The sequence below is a fragment of the Apis cerana genome, linkage group LG15 (assembly GCF_029169275.1).
Source record: "Apis cerana isolate GH-2021 linkage group LG15, AcerK_1.0, whole genome shotgun sequence".
Taxonomy (NCBI): domain Eukaryota; kingdom Metazoa; phylum Arthropoda; class Insecta; order Hymenoptera; family Apidae; genus Apis; species Apis cerana.
The window spans coordinates 2,100,677-2,119,974 of record NC_083866.1 but is presented as its reverse complement, the minus strand read 5'-3'; the positions used below and the strand labels follow the sequence as shown (position 1 = coordinate 2,119,974).

The 19,298-nt window shown below is 28.9% G+C and overlaps 2 protein-coding genes across 12 annotated transcripts; one reads left to right on the top strand and one right to left on the bottom strand.

Annotated features, from left to right (window-relative positions):
* Positions 1 to 59: 59 nt before the first annotated feature.
* On the bottom strand, positions 60 to 10,664 carry LOC108000741 (zinc finger protein 345). 11 transcript variants are annotated; one of them, XM_017061303.3, is made up of 10 exons: positions 9,982 to 10,655; positions 9,694 to 9,781; positions 9,379 to 9,489; positions 8,964 to 9,161; positions 8,531 to 8,873; positions 8,275 to 8,367; positions 7,974 to 8,060; positions 6,824 to 6,982; positions 6,442 to 6,745; positions 60 to 6,344 (listed from the first exon to the last, which is right to left on the bottom strand). In XM_017061303.3, coding segments are annotated over exons 1-10 (1,692 nt in total). In that variant the 5' UTR covers positions 9,984 to 10,655; the 3' UTR covers positions 60 to 6,037. The 11 variants fall into 11 exon arrangements, with proteins under 11 accessions (XP_016916792.1, XP_016916789.1, XP_061941388.1 ...); XM_017061300.3 differs by having other exon boundaries at positions 8,531 to 9,161; positions 9,982 to 10,664; XM_062085404.1 differs by having other exon boundaries at positions 8,531 to 9,161; positions 9,640 to 9,781; positions 9,982 to 10,656.
* Positions 10,665 to 13,833: 3,169 nt separating this feature from the next.
* LOC108000717 (uncharacterized) lies at positions 13,834 to 17,249 on the top strand. Its single transcript, XM_062085393.1, has 2 exons — positions 13,834 to 16,409; positions 16,493 to 17,249. Exons 1-2 carry the CDS (start codon positions 16,134 to 16,136, stop codon positions 16,637 to 16,639), a joined length of 423 nt encoding a protein of 140 aa, XP_061941377.1. The 5' UTR covers positions 13,834 to 16,133; the 3' UTR covers positions 16,640 to 17,249.
* Positions 17,250 to 19,298: the final 2,049 nt, after the last annotated feature.

The window sequence follows — 19,298 nt, the reverse complement described above, 5'->3', positions numbered from 1 at the left end:
GATGTTCAGGCGTATTAGATTTACACACGTACATGTACTAAATAAAATTGACGTAAATCTTCAAAAATGAAAATGTCCCGTGGACATCATTTATTATTATACCTAAAGTCTGATATAATCGTGCGCTAACTTTATCGGTACGGTTTCCTTATCTAGGCAATAATCAATATGATACATATTACATTCAAAATTATAATTCTAGTTATATTGACAGCAGACTAATCTAAAGTGACAATCTTTTTTTCCTTTATGACTATTTTTCATACAAAACGATGTTTTCGCGTGTGACATGAATACTGTGTTGTGTTCACACGTGTATTATGAGTTTCTTCATAGTGGTTCACCACTACACATTATTTTATTATTTATTGTTTATTTTCATTTTATAAATGATTTTTTTTTAACACATCTTTCAAAAATTAAAATGTATATTAAATTTTTTCCTTAGAAATTTTAATCGACAGACTCTTAAAAATCAAAAACTCGCGGAAGTCGATGTTAAAGGAAAACAAAAGATTGAAACTTAGTTTTAAAAGAGCGCATCGCGTAATACAATTCGCTTCTATAACATGTTACATGATAAAAGTAATTTTGTTTTCTTCTTTTTTTAACTATCCTCTGTTTTCGGCATACTCAAGTGACGAACAATAATAAGAATACTAGATTATTTGTTCATCATTTACAATATTCATAAAACAAAATGTTTTTGGTATTCTTACAAGTTCGACACTGAGAATGCCAATGAATCATCGATCCTCCGTGAAAAGGACGAAAATAATATTATAATAATTTCATCTCTCTTCATAATCATAATCATCGTCATCTTACAATTTTATATATAATTTTACACTCCTACTATTAGTTTAGCTTATTAGAAAGTGCGTAGATTTTCAAAAATTTTTTTACAGTGGTAAATGAAAAAATATCTCGATAGATACCCTGAAAATAAATTATTACGTTAAATATACAGTCTCACGTCGTTAGATTCGCGTTTACCAATGTTCCTTTTTTAGTTTTCTTGTCGTTATGATAGAAAATTACAAGATTTTTTTACGTTATTTTATTATCTTTTCTCCTATCTTCTCGTTTTATTTTCTTGTTCTCTGTATTATTATCATTATTTTTTATTTTTTTCCTCTTCAAAGTAGGATGTCTTCTTATTATATTTTACAAAGAGGCCATTTTCCATTCTTCCCTTGCATCTTCTTCGAACTCACTTTATATCTTCAGACCATTGTCTTTTTTTTTTCTTTTTTTTTCCTAATCGCCCACTTCAGAAGACTTAACAATACGACAATGAACAGATAATTTAATAGGAACGTGTTTTATTATCAAAAATTCGTATGATCAGCATTATTGCCCATACAACATGGTGTCATGTAAAAATTAATCTATATCGCGATAGGACTGCATATTTCCTTGTTTTTCCTTCCATTTATCGTTTCCTTTTTTCTTTTTTAATTAAGAAACTTTGTAAAATTGCACGCTATACTTAAGTTCTATTCATGATTTCCTTCCTTTTCTCTTTACCACTTTTTCTTTTAAATCTTTATGAATATGTTTCTACTATTAATACGGTATAATAGTAGTCAGTACCGTATACCGTGTACTCGTATATTTTCCTTTTCCTTTAATTTTTTTTTTTCTATTTTCTATTTTTTTTTTTTTCACTTGTTCGTTCTCTTTTGGCTAGACGACGAATATTGTTATCAAAAGGAGAGAAAGAAAAAAAAGAACACGAATTGGAAAAAAGGAAGAGAATCGCAAAAGTTCGTTTTTCTTTTGCGTGTTCGCAGTTAATGAGGAAAGTTTTGTACAAAAAAACCCTTCGTCTTTCCTTCGAGCACGGACGAAAAATCTGTACACGTTATAAGACTTATAGAATATATACTTATACAAAGTTTTTTACGTATATTTGTCTCGATACGCCTGCTTAATCCTTATCTGGATATCACTGTATTATCATTTGTATTATAAAATACTGTTGCGAGGAAAGTTGTTTTTCCATTTTCTTCCAGATAAAGATTAATCACTGAGTGAATTCGCATATTCATTAAGCCGTCAGTCCTTCGGAATCAACGCAGAAGGGTCGAATGTTTTAAGGACACTGATCGTCTTCATTTTTTTTATTATTGAAAAAATTCGTATATTTCTCTTCCAGTTTATTTCAATGATTCTTCTTTACGTAATTACACAGAATTTTCGATTACAGAATGACCCTGAAACCTCGACCCTTAATTCCTGAATGATCAAGGAAGGATTCGATGAGAATTAAATTTATTAATACGTTTTGAAACGTAACGCAAGAAAATAATTTCGTTTCTTTTTTTTTTTTTCCTTCAAATTTTTTACGATTTAAATTCGTAAGCTTATGTACAACCGAACAATCGGATATAGATCAGGATATATTCCCGCAAGGATCAGGAAGACGCTTCCAGGCGTTTTGATTAAAATGGAAGCTCCGAATTTTCGTTTCGTCCGCAGAATATTACCTAAGGAGCGTAATAAAATTATAAGGAGTCACGTAATCGTGAAAAAAGTACAACAGTCCATTAAAACGATTAATTTAAAGAAAGAAAAGAAAAGAAAAGAAAAGAAAAAAAAAAACATGAAAATATTTACTTACAAATGGCACTGGACCAATAATTCACTAAATACTATAATTTATGGAATTGCTTTATAAGCAGTCCTGTATCTCCTTCGATAATTTCTACGACGCAAACCCTAAAATTACTTATTCATCTAGAACTTCGTTACTTACAATCCTTATAGACCTTCCTTGATGGTAGGTCTTTTATTTTAACATAGGTACAATATTATAAAAGTGCGTTAGTTCGTTCGAAAAAAAGGGCCCAACGATCTTTCGATATAAAACTTTTAGTAATTTCCATCAAGCAATTTGGAATTGCTCAAAATAATTAGAGGATCGATCTGAATCTGATTCTGAAAAATGAATCGAAATTTATAAATAAGAAATACAAATGTGTGAAATTTTAAAGATTGAAAATTTTTTAAAATTCAATTAAAGATTAAAAAAAAAAAAACGTAAATTATATACGTTACCAAGATCTTACAAATGAATTAGTTCGTAATTATTTTGAGCAATTTATTTATTAAATCATTTAAATGATTAATTAGTGATTATAATTTTGAGTTTAGATCATAGAATTCGAAAAAATCATATTTACTTTTTTTTTTCGTGCTTTCATTCGCTTAATCGAATAAAAGTGAGTCGTTTCGTAAAACGCAATGATTAGAGCCCTCCTCTTCGACCTGGGGACATTGTACAATTAGTAATATATATTTACAAACTCTGCTTTTCCTCAAAAGTACTGTCATACAATGAAATAATAGAGAGAAATGGTTTTTTATTTTAGACACTGTGATTAAGTGTTCATTTACATGTTTTGCTATTTTCAAAATGATATGACTAAAGTGGCTAAATTTTAAATAAAAGACGATCAAAGATTCAAACGTATCGGGTATTCCGTACATGATTATTCTTCAATAAACTACGATTACAGCTTTATGAACGATAACTTAAAGGAGAAGTCATTGCACTGACAAGTGAGATGAATTATATTTCTAACAAATCTGAATTATGCCACTTAAAAAAATAGAAAGGAAAACATACTTTTATTGAAAGTTTTGAAATTTGCATTTGAAATAGATGTAAATGTGCATTAAAAAAGGAAAAAATTAAAGAGCATTTGACGAATGAAAAATTCAGAAAACACAAAAAAAAAAAAAAAAAGTTCTCTAAGCTAATCGAAAATACTGTAGCAGGTATTATGACCATATTAAAAGTAAATTAAACGTAATAGCATTATCTTTATTTTACAAGTTATAGCGATAAAAACAAAATAATCCCCAATCCCAGACTTTCCTTGCAAAATCTTCCGAACTAATCAATGATTGCAGAGGATCGATCACTTTGTGATCACATTTCGATGGCATTCCTTCGATAATACTTCGATACTCAGTTATACACTGTATAAAAGAATGATTTTTGGGACATCACTATGAGCCATATTGTCATCTGTTCCCCGTTATATTTTAATGTCGATTTATTAAAATGATTTATTTAAATTGTTTTTTTTTTTGTTTCTCATAGAAAAAACACTTTAGATATCAAGCTGATTGAACAATTTTTAAAACAATTTATTAATGGATTCTTATGATAATTTTATTGAATTTTAAAAAATAAAAAAATGTTTGATTTCATTAATTATTTTTATCAAAAACAAAACAGAGATAAAGTATAAATTTTATTCGAAACTATCAAGAAATGTTAAAAGAAACATTATATTAAAGAATGCAATCGATGAAAATGCTCGAGGAACAGTATATTTCTTTTTTTTCAAAATGGCATAAGTGTTATCCTAATCATCGCCGGTACCACAAGTTACCGACCAGTCGGAGCTGTGGAAAATACCGCCGATATTTCTTTTTTAAGTTACAATCAATCGAATCGATTTCTGATTCACTGCTATTTTAAGAATTCGCAGCGACGGGGTTTGGCCATCGCTCTTAACAAATGGGGATATAAAAATTAATTATGTATATATTGTATAGATAATCTCTAGCCAGCTATTTTGCCGTTACAAACTAGCAACTATTTTAGTAACTGATATCCATTATAGTTCACGGCCTTAAAATTATAAAACAGATTAGTCTGCCCGTCGATATTCACTATTATTTATTGCAGCTCCGTGTGAGATAGAAATTTTTTTTTTCTTGTGTTACTTTTGTCGTCATTCATTCTTTTTTTAAATCGTGGTCGTTGTTATTGCAATAACGCAATAATTATTCTTTTATTGTGATCCCGAATGACTGGACGGAAGAGGGCTCGCTCAAATCGCGATATCGTTCCGTACCACGACTGCCATTTCAAAAAATAAGGATACATGTAAAAATGATTAATTATGTCTCTTGATGAAAATTTACATATTATTTTCATTTTTGATGATTTTTTTCATTTTTAACTTTTTTATTTTTTCGTTTTGTTTTTTGCAATTTTTAATTTCACAAAAAGAAACGAGATAATTTAATATTTAATTTTCTTTTTTTTCTTTTTTTTTTTAGTGAAATTTTAAGAAGCAAGGGCCGAGGTTCAGGCTTTTAAAATAAGATTTTTTTCTTTTTTATTTAATCTTATTAATATCTGTATTTTTAGATTCGTTCTTGAAATTGACATTTACCTACGTCATTAATAAATATGCATAGTATGCATAATTTATCAGAATTAGAATGATCAAGTTTCTGCTGCTTCCTGTCTAGCCAAGTTCATTCTATCACATACAATTTTTATCGTTTAATGAATCACAAAACCTAGATAATTGCATTTAATTAATTATAATTTTTTTTTTTTTTATTAAACTTTGTTTAGAGCGAGGATAGATTCCAAAAAATACAAGAAAAAGAAACAAAAAATAGCTTGCAATTCGATGTTTGCAAATTACTGGGAGAAAAAAACTATATTATCATTAAAACCAAGAAATTTGCTATTTGTTCCGATGTTAATGTTTCTAAGTAATGTGTCTATCTCAAGTGAGAAAATATAAAGTAGATTTATTATTATTATTTTTTTTTTGTTACTTCATTTTTTCCTTTAATATGGTCTCGTATTCATTCACAAAATATTTTTTTTCGCTATTAAGGTGGTCAGAAGAGTGTTCCGATTTTTTACGAGCCGTACTCTTCCTAGTCACGCCCTACGAAAATTATTCACTCGCGCAAACTATCGCTGAGTCTTTACTTTTTTTTTTTTGCTTTTTATGATACCCTTTTTCATGCGTTTTTTTAAAGATATACCCGACTGTCACCAAATAATCTTCCCACAGAATCTGCACAGAAAATGTGCTGCCAATCACTCCAGAAACTTGCATCTTCCTGAATGTTGTCCACATTTCCTTTTATGTTATTTTTTTTTTACATACGTTTGCACGCATTTTCATGTTAATTAGTATTTTGTTTGTTTAAAAAGGTTAAAAAATTAACCCCTTTACCAACTCCTGAAAGGTATTCTCTAGCTGAATCATTTAGGCTCTGGGAAGGTCACCTGACACTTGTAGACCTCTTCGAGCATTACCGCTTGCCCTTGACCTTGACTCACTGTAACAGGAGTTGTGGCATTCACTACAACAACCTGTTGACCTTGCTGAGCTTGTTGGGGCTGCTGTTGTTGCTGTTGTTGCTGCTGCTGATTACTTGCATTCGCTTGCTGTGCGTTACTTGGATTATTCGCATTCTGATTTCGAGCGGTTTGACCATATTTTTCATGAATTGCACGATGACGCTTTAATGCAAAGCGGTCGGAAAATCCAATCTCACATATATCACATCTACAAGATAAATAATAATAGATACTTTTACAAAAAATATAAAAGAATAAATAAATAAACATAAAGAGAAATTTAAAAATTACAAATTAAGTGTTACCTGTGTGGTTTTTCACCAGTATGAACTTTTGCATGATTTTTCAGATGTGTAGCTTGATTAAAGGCCGAACCACATATATTACATCTATAGGGTTTTTCACCGGTATGAATTCTTCTATGATTCCAAAGAGTTGAATGTCTGGCGAATGTTTTTTCACACACTTCACACTGATAAGGACGTTCACCAGAATGAATTCTTTCATGATTCTTTAAATGAGGACTTTGCGAGAACTGCATACCACAAACACTACATTTGAATGGTTTTTCACCAGTATGCACTCGTCCATGATTTTTTAAATAGGCAGCTATAATATAAAAGATAAATATTGTGAATATGCATTATGTTTTTTCTTATCTAATTTGCATAATTTTATTTTATTCACCTTTTGCAAAAGCTAAACCACAAACTTCACACTTGAATGGTTTATCTCCAGAATGGAGTCTCTTATGGGACCAAAGTGACGAATATCTGGAGAATGTTCCATCACACACATTACAATGAAATGGCTTCTCTGCTTGATTTTGACTGTTCTGTTTACCACCTGTAAATAAAGAAACATCCAAATTCTTAGTTTTCCTCAAAGGGCCAGTTCTACAAAAAGATACGTTTTGAGATAATTGATTAAATGCTTTGAAGAATTCGAGACACTGGATTGTGTATGGCTTTTTTAAAAATATACTCTTTCCTGATACATTCAAAAGAGAATTTGAATATAGAAAAGAGAAATTCTAGATTATAGCATCAATAAATCATTTTATGATGCAAAATAGTTGTAATAAATGTAACAATATTATGTAGAAATTTAAACATGCAGGTCATGGAAGTTAGTGTAGAAAATAAGAAATTAAGTATAAGTATCAGATGTTTTGAATTTGACGACTTTTGTGTCATTGTATGAATGATTAATTATATTGAAATTATTAAAATGAGCTAATTACAGCCTATATTTTGAACTAAAGAAAGAATGATATGAACTAAAATCTAAAATAATTTAATAATTTCCATGATAATAATGCTAAAGATTAGTGAATCAAATTTATAAAACTGTCCCTTAGGGGAGATTTTATTCCGTGCAATGATTCTTAAATATAAATATTGACAATGCTACCAAAAATAAAACAAAATTGATGCAATAAATTTAAAATTTATAATATTGTATAAAAACCAGCAAGTGCCGAAGACTTTTGACTATCTACATAAATGCATGCAAATAAAATAATAAGTATTATAAATAACAATGAATTAAGCATATAATATTAGATTTTTACAGATTTTAACATTTATTCTTCTGCTATAAATTTGAAAAATAGATAAAACAATTAATAAAAAGTTATCCTAAATATTATTTTTTAAAACAATGATATAATGTATTTAATTTTTTTTTAGACATAAACTTTAGAGATATAAACTTTAAAAATTTGAATAATTTATAGAAAAATATAAATGATTTCATCTGATTATTAATGGAGATTCTAAAAATACTATGAAATATAAATCCCTTATTTTGTTTCGCTATAATTTTTCCGACTTACTTCCTATGATGATGCGGCCTGTTGCCTTGCAGCCGCCACACTTTGCGAGGGAACTGATTCCAGAATCTAGTTTTTCGTCGTGTTTACCTACCATACACCATCCGATGTACGATCATGACAGTAATGAAATGATAGTAGTACAGGAAAGATGATTATGATTTAAGAAGAAAAATGTTTTTTTTTTTAATATTTAAAAATTTTTTTAATTATTTTAAAGCAATACATAATAATGCATAATAAAATGTTACATGACAAACATTTTTCTTCAATATGCATAAAGCAAAATAATAATTTTACTTACCAATAAAAATTATTCCTGTGCCATTACATTTATGGCATTTAGTTACACTGGTAACACCCCTTCGTTTCACAGGATGATGACCAGGCTTGATAGCTACAAAAATAAAATTTTAAATATTTATATTATGGAAACTATTAAAATATATTATCAATTAAATGATTATTTAAAATTTGTATAAACTGATAATAATAGTTATTTTATTAAAATATACTAAAAAAAATATTATATATATTTAACAGAAAATAATGAAACATACTTTTTTTAATTTTAGTAGGATGATGTTCACAGGGGTCTTCACTGCCACAATCTTCGCAAATTTGCACTTTTGGCTTTTGGTGCATATTTGTCTTATGGCTCTTTAATTCTCCTGGTAATGCAAAACAAGCTCCACACACATCACAGGTATATGGTCTTTCTGGTGTAGTTGCAACAGTAACTGTTGTAGGTGTTTGTACAACAACTTGTTGTGGTTGTTGTTGAAGATTACTAGGTGTTGTATTATGAATCCGTTTGTGATGATTCAGCAAACTCATATGTCCAAAGACCAAACCACAAATGTCACATTTGAAGGTCGCATTGGTAGCAGCCGCAATACTCATCTGATTCAATAATGTGTTATAACCGACAGGTTGCACATCAAAACGATAACAACCCTTGTCGTCAGTTGTGATCGCACCAATTGTGCTCACCGCATTTGTTTGAACCTTTTGAAGCATGTTGACATTGTAATAGAAAGGGAAGTCCGCAGTTGCTGATTGCTGCTGGGATTTGTCCTCTTTCTTGTCTGTCGTAACATACATCTGTTGAGATTGTTGCTGCTGCGATTGTTGACCTTGAGCAGCTTGTTGCTGCTGTATTTGTTGTGGATCAAACATGGCTGCTTGCTGCTGTAAATTGATATTAAATAACAATTTTTATATATTATTAAATTTAACAAATTAAATATAGAGACAGAGAATCAATTAGAAGAATATAAAAAATAAAATACATAAACTTTTATTTACTGAATGATATTACAAATATTCAAATATATAGTTCAATCATTTCTTTTTTTATTATATATAGCAATTTATCTCTGTTAATAGTTTCACAATTAATAATAACCTGTCTCTGATCGCCGTAGCTTGAATTGCTCTGCTCCGTCTGAGTAAAACTATTGGTTTGCTCGGTTTGAGTAAACATGGAACACTTCACTGGCTGCTCGATTGGTTGGCTCTGTTAAATAATAACTATTGTTAGATATTATGAGCTTTGTACTATTACTTCAAAAACAATGACATTCTATAATGCTTTGTTTTAATCAACGTGCTATACACATTGGTATACGTTATGCGTATTAAGCATCAATGAGAAGCTAATAAATACCAATGGAGAAAACTCGTTCCTTTTTTACGTCGTGCTGGTATACAAGCTGCATACCTGTTGTATTTGATCAGGACGGGTTGTGTTCAACCACACCACGTTGTTGCCATTTGATTCTAGGGCCATTGATGTGTTGCCTTTGACCCTGCACAATCAGTAGGCATTCATTAAACAGAAACAAAACAAACTTTGATATATCTAGATAGATAAGATGTATTTTCTCTCTTTGAAAAAGGTCATACCAAAGAAAAAACATATAATTTTCATAAATGGATGAAAAGAAGGCTTGATAAAATATAATAAAAAATCAAGGCTCAAAATATAACCACGACGTACGATACTCACATGTGATAGTCTACACGGGCGCCGCGGGTTACATGCCTGGGTGCCAAACGGATGGTCTTCTAGTTGCCATGACTGCGGCGCGGAATGCCGCGCAGCTGGTCACACTAATCCTGATGATCGTGATACTTTAATAAATGATTTAAATATTTCGTCCTATACAACATCCGAGAACAAGTTCCTCGTGTCGGTAGGGCCGTGGTCGTGGCGGAAAATCAATGGCGATCGATTTAGAGCTTTGATACACTTTTTTAGTATATTAGATCCTGCTAAAATTAACACTAAACACAACGCCGTTACAATATTTCCTCTTCAGGATGCCGTGAAATCAGTTTTGAGTTACACGCTTGTCAACGAACAGCGTTGACCCGCGCAGATCATGTCGTCCAAGCGCGGTGGCGGTTGCGGCGACTGGTATACGAAGCGCGGGTTTCTCGGTTGCATAAAATTGGCGGTACCTTGGCGTAAAGCTCTTCTCGATTTTATTTCCGTAAGGTTGGGCCACGTCGGCGCGTACCGTGGCTCAGGATAGGCCGATGCACGAACAAGCAGACCGAACACCGTCAACAAACTCTACGGTAGCCATTACACGCGACGAGGATAACAATGGGCGACACGAACGCGCGCTGCCCCCGATGCCTTTTTCCGACGCGTTTTCGGGCGCCTTCCGTGAATGCAGCCAAGCGCCGCCAAGGTCAGCTCCCGGTGACGCTTCAGAAACGCTAATAGCCGTTACACCGTGCAATCTTATTGGTCCATAACTTACTGTCGCTACTTTCTATTGGTTTTTTCGTTCTTTATATGCAAAACTTGAAAATTATATTTTCTTATCAATTTATATTTTTAAATATAAAATTTATAGAAATAATTTTAAAATATTTAAATATTTCGTTTTCATTTTATTATAAATAATTTTTGTAGTTTGATTTTTTATAGAAATAAGCGTATTATTTTTTGATGAAATTATTTATTGAAATATAGTAAAAACAATAAATAATATTAAAATATTAAATAATTACATTTTTACATTCAGTAAACATAAATATTGGGATATAAAAATATTTTTTGTATATAAAGAATGTAACTAGCATAAACGTGGAAATCTGGCTTCAGAGTTTCATCAGTAATTGAATAATTCAACGTAAGATGGAGTGACTGAATTTCCAAACCGACATAGATATTTGAAGTTTTTATCTATTACGTATAATCGTCCCACATATATATCATAAAAAAATTGATTGTTGATTTATAATTAATTTGAAAAGTTTTCTTATATTTATCAGTAATTTTCAATCATCATCGATAGAATTCATATTGAGAATTGCTTTCAAAATATCATTTTAAGTTATTTGGCAAATTTCCATATTTTTCCGATTTACATATACATCTTGCTTTTTTATTTAATATTCAAAGATAAGTAATATTTTTAATTTTAAAATACGAAATTTTTTCAATAATAAGATTTTTTAAGATCTTAAGGTATTGTTTTAATTATTTTTTTTTAAATTAACTATCGTGTAATGATATATAATGAAGATTATTAATATTAACAAATTATTTATAATCTTTAGAAAATTTTTTAGATAAAGATGTATTAAAATATTGAATAAAATGTTGAATAAAATGAGACATATAAAAGTTATTCAAAATATTCTTTTAAAAAGATATTGTATCAAATAAATCAATTTTCTATAAAAGGAGATTACACAACGTGCGTACTTAGTGTATAGATTCTGCAACATCATAAATATGTATTTCAATTCATGTCAATTTTCAATAAATTTTTTATGATAAGTTTCAAAAGGTAGATCTTTTTAAAAAATTTTTTTTTTGCTCAATGATTTTTTCAAATGTTGAACAATAAAATAATAGAAATGGAAGATTTTAATTTAATTAATTAGTTTAATTAATTGTTGATAAAGTTTTTCTAATAATTATAATTCAATTTTAAATAATTATTCAATATTATTATATTCAATAATTAATTTTGGTTAAAGCCAAAACATTGTTATATAAAAATATTTTTTAATGTTTATTTATTAATTTATATGCAATTTAAATTTGTAAATAGATGAAGCGAAACAAAGATAAAATGAGACATCTTTATCACATTGTCTCCTCATTATATCTAAAATAAATTTAAATTGTAAATAAATAAATTTTAATGGATATTTTTGTATAGCAACTTTTGTGTTTGTTTTGATCATTTACATCAAAACAAACGATCTAAAATCGATCATTTATATTTACGAATATGATCTTATTTGTAATGTAATATTTTTGATCAATAAGTTCGTTTTTATAAATATATTGAATCTGTCGAAATCAACCAATCAGATTAGTATTTTCTTTTTTAGAAGATTTTTTGTAAAAAAAAATAATACCATTTAAAATATGTAGTTTAAAATATATATTTTAAATTTTTTAAAATGATAATATATATACAATAATATTAAAAATATAAAAATTTTCAAAAAATTATGAAAATAATTGTGAAATTATTATTTCTATAATTTTTAAAAAATGATTAAATTTGGCTGATACTATTTATATATTTTTTTACCAAAAACATGTACGTAAAAAGTCTCAACGAATAATTATTAAATTTATTGAAAATTATTCGCGATTTAAAAATTTATATATATTCTTCTTTTCAAAACATTACGATTTTATTTCGATTTATTTTTTTTTTCCTGTCTCTAAATATAATTGGCATTGTCACTGATTTATCTTATGATTATGCTTACTAAAATTGTATCGCACGATTTACGTGAAACAATCTTTTTGTAATTTACGTGAAAAACTCAAATTTTATTATTGCAATTATATTATTTTATATATATTTCAAATTATATTTTAATTTCATTTTTTTCAAATTGCTAAACTTCATTTATTCATCAAATTCAAATTGATATCGTGACATGCAAAATTTTATTTATTGACAAATGTACTATTTTCTTAATTTTCTTTCAACTTATCTAAATACACAGAGACGCGTGGAAGGTTGTGTCTTCAGCTGTCTGTTAACAGTATCACAGGATATCATTACGAAATTCGCATTTCATCGTTTTTGCGCAGTAGAACGAGGTATTAATTTTGAAAAGCAAATTTAGGGGAATCATTTTTTATAGATTTCTATTAGGAACAGATTGACTTTAAGCATAATGGTTATAAACGATTTTGATACGATGTAGCTCGTTTTCTGAATAAGTATAGATTTTCATTTCGAACGTTTATGATTTTAAAAATTCCCTCGAACGTGCGTAATCGATATAGGTGACCTACTTTGAGATCGCTTTGCATGGAGCAGTAAAAAGAAATCCTCCAATTCTTTAAAGAAAAAGAAGAATAAAAATATTTGGAAAAAAATATTTAGAAAAATAAGAAAAAGAATAATATTAATCTACCGAATGAAATGAGATTTAGAAATATAAATTGATCTTATAAAAAAGAATCATATATAACTATTATTAAAAATTTTTCAGAGTATTTTTTTTCAGAGACATAAAAACAGATATGAATATGTATTACTTCTTGACGTTACTATAATTAATTTCACGTAAAAATTTAATGAAAAAAAAAAAAAAATATTTATTCGATAATTTTTATATTTCGTTCGCAATTTGAAATTAAAAATAAGATTTTTTAATATATAATAAAATTTTCATATTTTTAAAAATGCAATATTAAAAAATACGAATCTTGCTACTTTTTTAACATATCAAGATTTTAATATATTCAAGATAAAATTCCTTAACACTATAATTATATTAATACTCGTTCAACATGTTACGAGTTTCTTGATGCATCGTGTAACTTGAATTACATAAGCTTGATAAATTTTTAAATGGTCAATACGGCCCTGTAAAATGTAGCGCCTGTTTCAAAACGCCTCGATGCTCGGCACCAGTCTCGCTTAGTCAGTTGGCGTCGCGACGCCGCCGCCAGAGGTATTCGAGAGTCACGCACGATACAATTGCCGGGTATTCTCCGTTTCTGACATAAACGGAGATAATTATTCAAAGAGACGTTCAGTGTACGCGAACAGTGGACATCACAATTCAATTTTCACCTTTGTTCCAGCTTCGAGAAGCTGTTTCTTCGAGGAGGAAACCAGATTCATCGAGTGAAAAGTATATTAACGAATTAATATTTAATGAAAAACGAAATTAAGACTGCGTGGAACGGTTAAATGTGAAGATTCCAGTATCTCGCAGGATCACGTTATCTACATTGTGTCAATGTAGAGTGCATTATCGATGAGCCACGAGCTTTTCAACTTTGCCCCAATCGTTCCCAGGAGGAGGGTTTAATTCAATCATCCGGTGCTAAGGATCATTCGTTCTTGGTACAAATGACGCGTATCAAGATAACAAAGGACACGACTGATATGTTCTCAATCAGAGTCAAATGACGAACGAGTCTCGCGATTCCTTCGATTAGCAAGAAAAGAAGGAATAAGAAGAAAAAGAGAGTGAACGAAGGGATTCTTTTTGTCGAAGAATATCCTGCCGAAGGAGAAGAGTGGAAAGAGACAGCAATTAGACTTGTATAGCATTTCATCGAATAATAATAATCTGTGAGATTTGTCAAGTCAACGTCATAGTTTGATCGTTGCACAATTTGTACAATTTGTACTGTTAAATATACATATACCGTTTGGTGATATTTCTTGTGAATAGATGTTTGCAAGACTCTAGTATGTAAACCCAAGCTAGTTTAATCATCATTTAATAGCTTAATTAGAGAAGTGTTTAATTAAGAAGTATCTACAAAAATTTCATCTCCAAAAGAGTTTTAAAAGGTTGAATTTCACGAGAAAGTAAATTACCCATTGTTTCAAAATTCCTTATACAAGAAAGAAAAAGAAATAGATATTAAATCCTAGAAGAGGCATCATATTATATTCTCGAGTGAAAGAAACGATGTTTATATATTTGATTAATTTAGCTACTTCAAAGACAAGATTTCTCCAATCAAAATTTACTTCGTTTTAATTCGATCAAATCACCGAAAGTCCTCGCGCGGTATTTTCCAGTATTGCTAAGTTGGAAGCTTTTTGAACATTTACATCTCCTCGTCGACGTTTCTTTCTTCTTATCACTCCTTTTTTAGGTAACAAATTTGCTAAATCGACCCTTAAATCAAAACTATTCGAGTACCTGATGCCTAAATCTGTCGGGACAGTTAATCTATTTATTGCTAAGATGCATCCAGGGTCGTTGACCTATGGTATGTCGCTCGAATAATTTTAGGCAGTCACGAATTTGGAAATTAACCGTGCCATTGGGCTCGAAATTAAAAAAGGAGGGGCATGGTCAAGATCAATGAATACCATCCACACGTGTCCGTTCTTTTTAATCGCGAATGATTTACGCGCGATACGTTTTCAGCGTTTATTTTCTTCCACTTTCTTATTTCATAAATTCACAAAATATTAAAATGAAAAACAAAAATTCCTAATGAATTATTGAAATTATCGTGATGATATATCCTCGAATTTTTTCAGAATTAATAGCATATTAATTCGAGGACGTCTTAGATTATCTAAAGCACGGTGGTTTTAAGTTAAAAGACACTCTGCAGAAAGATTCGAGCATCTTGGAATATACTCGATTGTAAATTTGCGAAGCATATTCGATTATTCGACGACCCGATTTCTGTGGTAAATTCCGCGTGGAATTTTGATTAAGACTTGCCAACCGAATTCGCCATCATGATTTATTTATACGCATGTTCTCAAATGAAATAATATCGGATTCGAAGAAAGTCGAGCCTTTGCCGAAGATTCTCTATCGATTTTAACGCTGTTCAAAGCGTAAAATATTATACGTGATGTATTTTGTAATAAATGTATACGTGATTTAATAATCCAGCCAATCTTCTACTGGAACACTTCCTTAAGGTAAAGATAAAGATCGTGTTAATTGAAAAACTCGAAGGAAATATATTATGCCATTCAGAAGAAACAATGGAGAAAAGAAAGAATGACGATTCATGATTCTCTGATTCTTATTCCAAGTGAGAAATCTTTTGATTAAAAATATTCTAAATTACATTAGAAACTATATCAAAATCGTGATTAAATTTAATATAATACCACAAACGGGTTGTTATTTTTCTTTATCAACGAGGCGAAAATATATCTTACGGAAATGTCAAGTTCGCCAGATGGGCGGAAGGCCCCTCCTCCGAGGCTGAAGATTCAACTTCCTTTACCAGGGCAGTATTATCCGCAGACTGGTATGGGATACGTTTCAACCCCGTATGGCCAAACTCCTATGCCGATGACACCGGTTTCCGGTCAACCGCAGATGCTTTACGCGAACAAAGCCAGCGAATTTGTGTTTAGCCAGTTCAAAGGCATCAAGGATCTGACCAAATCTGGATTGAGCGTCGGCGAGAAGAGCGCATTTTGGCTTTACGAGAAGGTCTGCGTAATTTCGCGTGTGTTTCTTATGTGAATTATCAGGATAGGTCTCCATTGATATCGGTATTACAAATTTCTGCACAGGTCAGTTCCTGGAGCAAACGATGGTTCACGCACATTTTCTTATTTGTTATCGTGCTTTTGTACAGTATTGGAGGCGCGATGATATTTGTCACGATCGAGGGAACCAACGAGGAAGTGGCGCATGGTAACATTCGAAAAGAAAGGTGAGTATACGAGAGATGAAATTTTTGAAAAATTCTTTTGTATTTGATCTATAATTTCAAACATGCAATTAATTTTTTATAAGTTATATAGGAAGTAAGCAAGAAAGTTTTATCGTTTCTTTTTTCTTTTATGGAAAGGAAGATGCAAGAAATTTTGTAGAAAACAAATTTTTCATTAAGTTATTTTTAAAAAGTGATCGATTTTATAAAAATTATAGTTTTAAGAGTTTGATTTTGATAAGAATTATTGAAGTATTAAAAATATTATTACAAGTATTTGCTAAATTTTAATTATATATACATACGTATAATAATTTTAAATAATCATTTATTTTATTGATATTTTTTTATCATGAGAGAAATGATGAAAACTTCTTTGATTTTATTTAATTTAAGAATGTTATTATAAATGTTATTGTAATATATTTTATGTTATTTAATTATTTTCGTATAATTTTATATAATATATAAATTAAGTTTAAATATTTAAGTTATTAACTTTATAATTTATAATGTTTATAAATAACTTATATATAAGATGATAAAGTTATATAAATAATATAAAAATTATTAATATATCTAAATAAAGTTTAATAAAATTTACTTAAGGAAAAGAGATAAATCAGATTAAATATTATTATATACACTCAGGTTAATAAACAAACTGAAATTTTTATTAAATGTAAATTTAAGCATCTCTATAAATTTTACATCTCAATAAAATTTAATTATAAATAATGATAGTTTTAAGAAAAAAATGTATCTTTTTTAGATTGTATACAGAACGAAAGATGAAAAATTGATTTCTATTTGTTACACTTACTTCTTTTTTTTGTTGATATAAAAATCTTTCACATATCGATATCATTTATTATTTCTAATAGAAGGAGTGCGAAATTTTCTACACTCAATAATCCATTGGCTACTTTATTTTACATTTGACACGAGGATTATTAGTTTATGCTTTCAACTCAAAGAGAGAACAGTGATATATCTATTTTACACGCACACAAACATGTTTTAACCTTCATTCCAAGGAAAACGAGCTTGAAGAAGCACAAACGTAACGACAGAAGCATAGATAACATTATATCGTTTTTATCGGGAAACTCGACAATATCAGTGAGAAAATATGGGACGATCGAACGCGTATTAAGACAAATACGAGAAAATAATATATAATATATTGTTTTATTTCGCTATCTTTGCTCTTGTGAACTTCTTTTTATTTTAATCCGATTTCACGTGCGATATACATGAGTTTTTTCATGAAAAATAAAGAATAATTGCATTTTTCTTTGTGTGCTTACTCAGATATTTTCATTCTACAAAAGAAAATAAATACTTTTTGAAAAAAATTTGGAATATTAATTTTTTGTAATTCCTTTTTTTTTATAATTACATTTAATGTTTGAGAAATAAATTATTGCTTTAAAGTGAAATTTTATTTTTCTCAAAAATTGGCATCACTTTTTTAATTTAAAAAATTTTTACTGCGATATTTTAGAAATCAACAAAATTTCTTTTCAATATCATTCACGTGAAGTAATATCAAGTTAAATGGTACTCGTTTATTTTCATTGATTGCGACGAAAACAGGGAAAACATTTGTACACATACGTATGAATCGTTAACTACGTCTGAATGGTAATCTGATGATGGTAAAGCTTTCTATCACGAAAGCATGTTTCAAATTATCGCGATAAGATTTTATACAGTATGCATTCTCTGCATTCCTTATCCTTTTGAAATTGCACGAAAACACTCTTCATAATCATTCAAATAATTTATTAAAGTAATACGAATTCAATGAAAATGTTTTCCCCATATCATTTTAACATAAATTAAATTTTGTTATGAATGATTCTAATTTTTTATTATCTCTTCATTTCTTTTCACAATTTGGCCGTAATACAAACAATATTGAAACATTTACAGCTAAGAACTTCTTTAATGTAACAAAAAGTAAATTACAGTGATTGTAGCCAAAAATGTCATCTGATAATTTATCTTTTTGTAAGTTTTATTGGCACAAATATAATTATATCTTGTTGGCAAAAGTAAAGAAATTTTGAAGATTTGTAAATTCCATCATGATATCTTACTCTTCTATATTATATATAACATTTAATTATTTTAATTATTGAATTTTTTAAATGCTTACTAGAATTTAATTTTTTAATTTTCAAAAAATAATTATTCTCTGATAATTTCAATTTCATACTTTAAAACAGCATAAAAATTTATTTTAATTATTAATTTCAATTATTCTTTCAATGAAAAAAATAAATAAATAGAATATATTCTAAATGTAAGAGAACAACTACATTTAGCAAAAATATCTAATAAATAATACAATATAAAAATTCATAATTATGTCATTCAAAATTATAATCTCTGCAAAACTTTTTAAACATTTAACTTTTATAAGTTACTTTATTCAAAAATCTTTTAAACGTGTACCATTTTCTCCTTCATTAAATTTAAACTCAATTATCGCTATAATTAAGTTGGAGAATTCTCCAATCTTTTTGAATCAAAATTCAGAAAGATAATTAAAAATAAAAAACTTACTAATTCTATAACTTTCAAATCCATTTTCATCGTTTAAACTGTTTCGTCTTGTCTCATTCGTGATATTTTATTCTTTCATCTTTATTTCA

What these genes read in the sequence shown, in the direction of transcription:
- LOC108000717 (XM_062085393.1), top strand. Translation starts at nt 16,134, where the DNA reads ATGTCAAGTTCGCCAGATGGGCGGAAGGCCCCTCCTCCGAGGCTGAAG. An exon ending in CATTTTGGCTTTACGAGAAG is followed by an intron (nt 16,410 to 16,492) that starts GTCTGCGTAATT and finishes ATTTCTGCACAG; the next exon opens with GTCAGTTCCTGGAGCAAACG.
- LOC108000741 (XM_017061300.3), bottom strand. An exon ending in TCCTACTAAAATTAAAAAAA is followed by an intron (nt 8,368 to 8,530) that starts GTATGTTTCATT and finishes TTATTTTTGTAG; the next exon opens with CTATCAAGCCTGGTCATCAT. An exon ending in CACAGGAATAATTTTTATTG is followed by an intron (nt 8,061 to 8,274) that starts GTAAGTAAAATT and finishes GGTGTATGGTAG; the next exon opens with GTAAACACGACGAAAAACTA.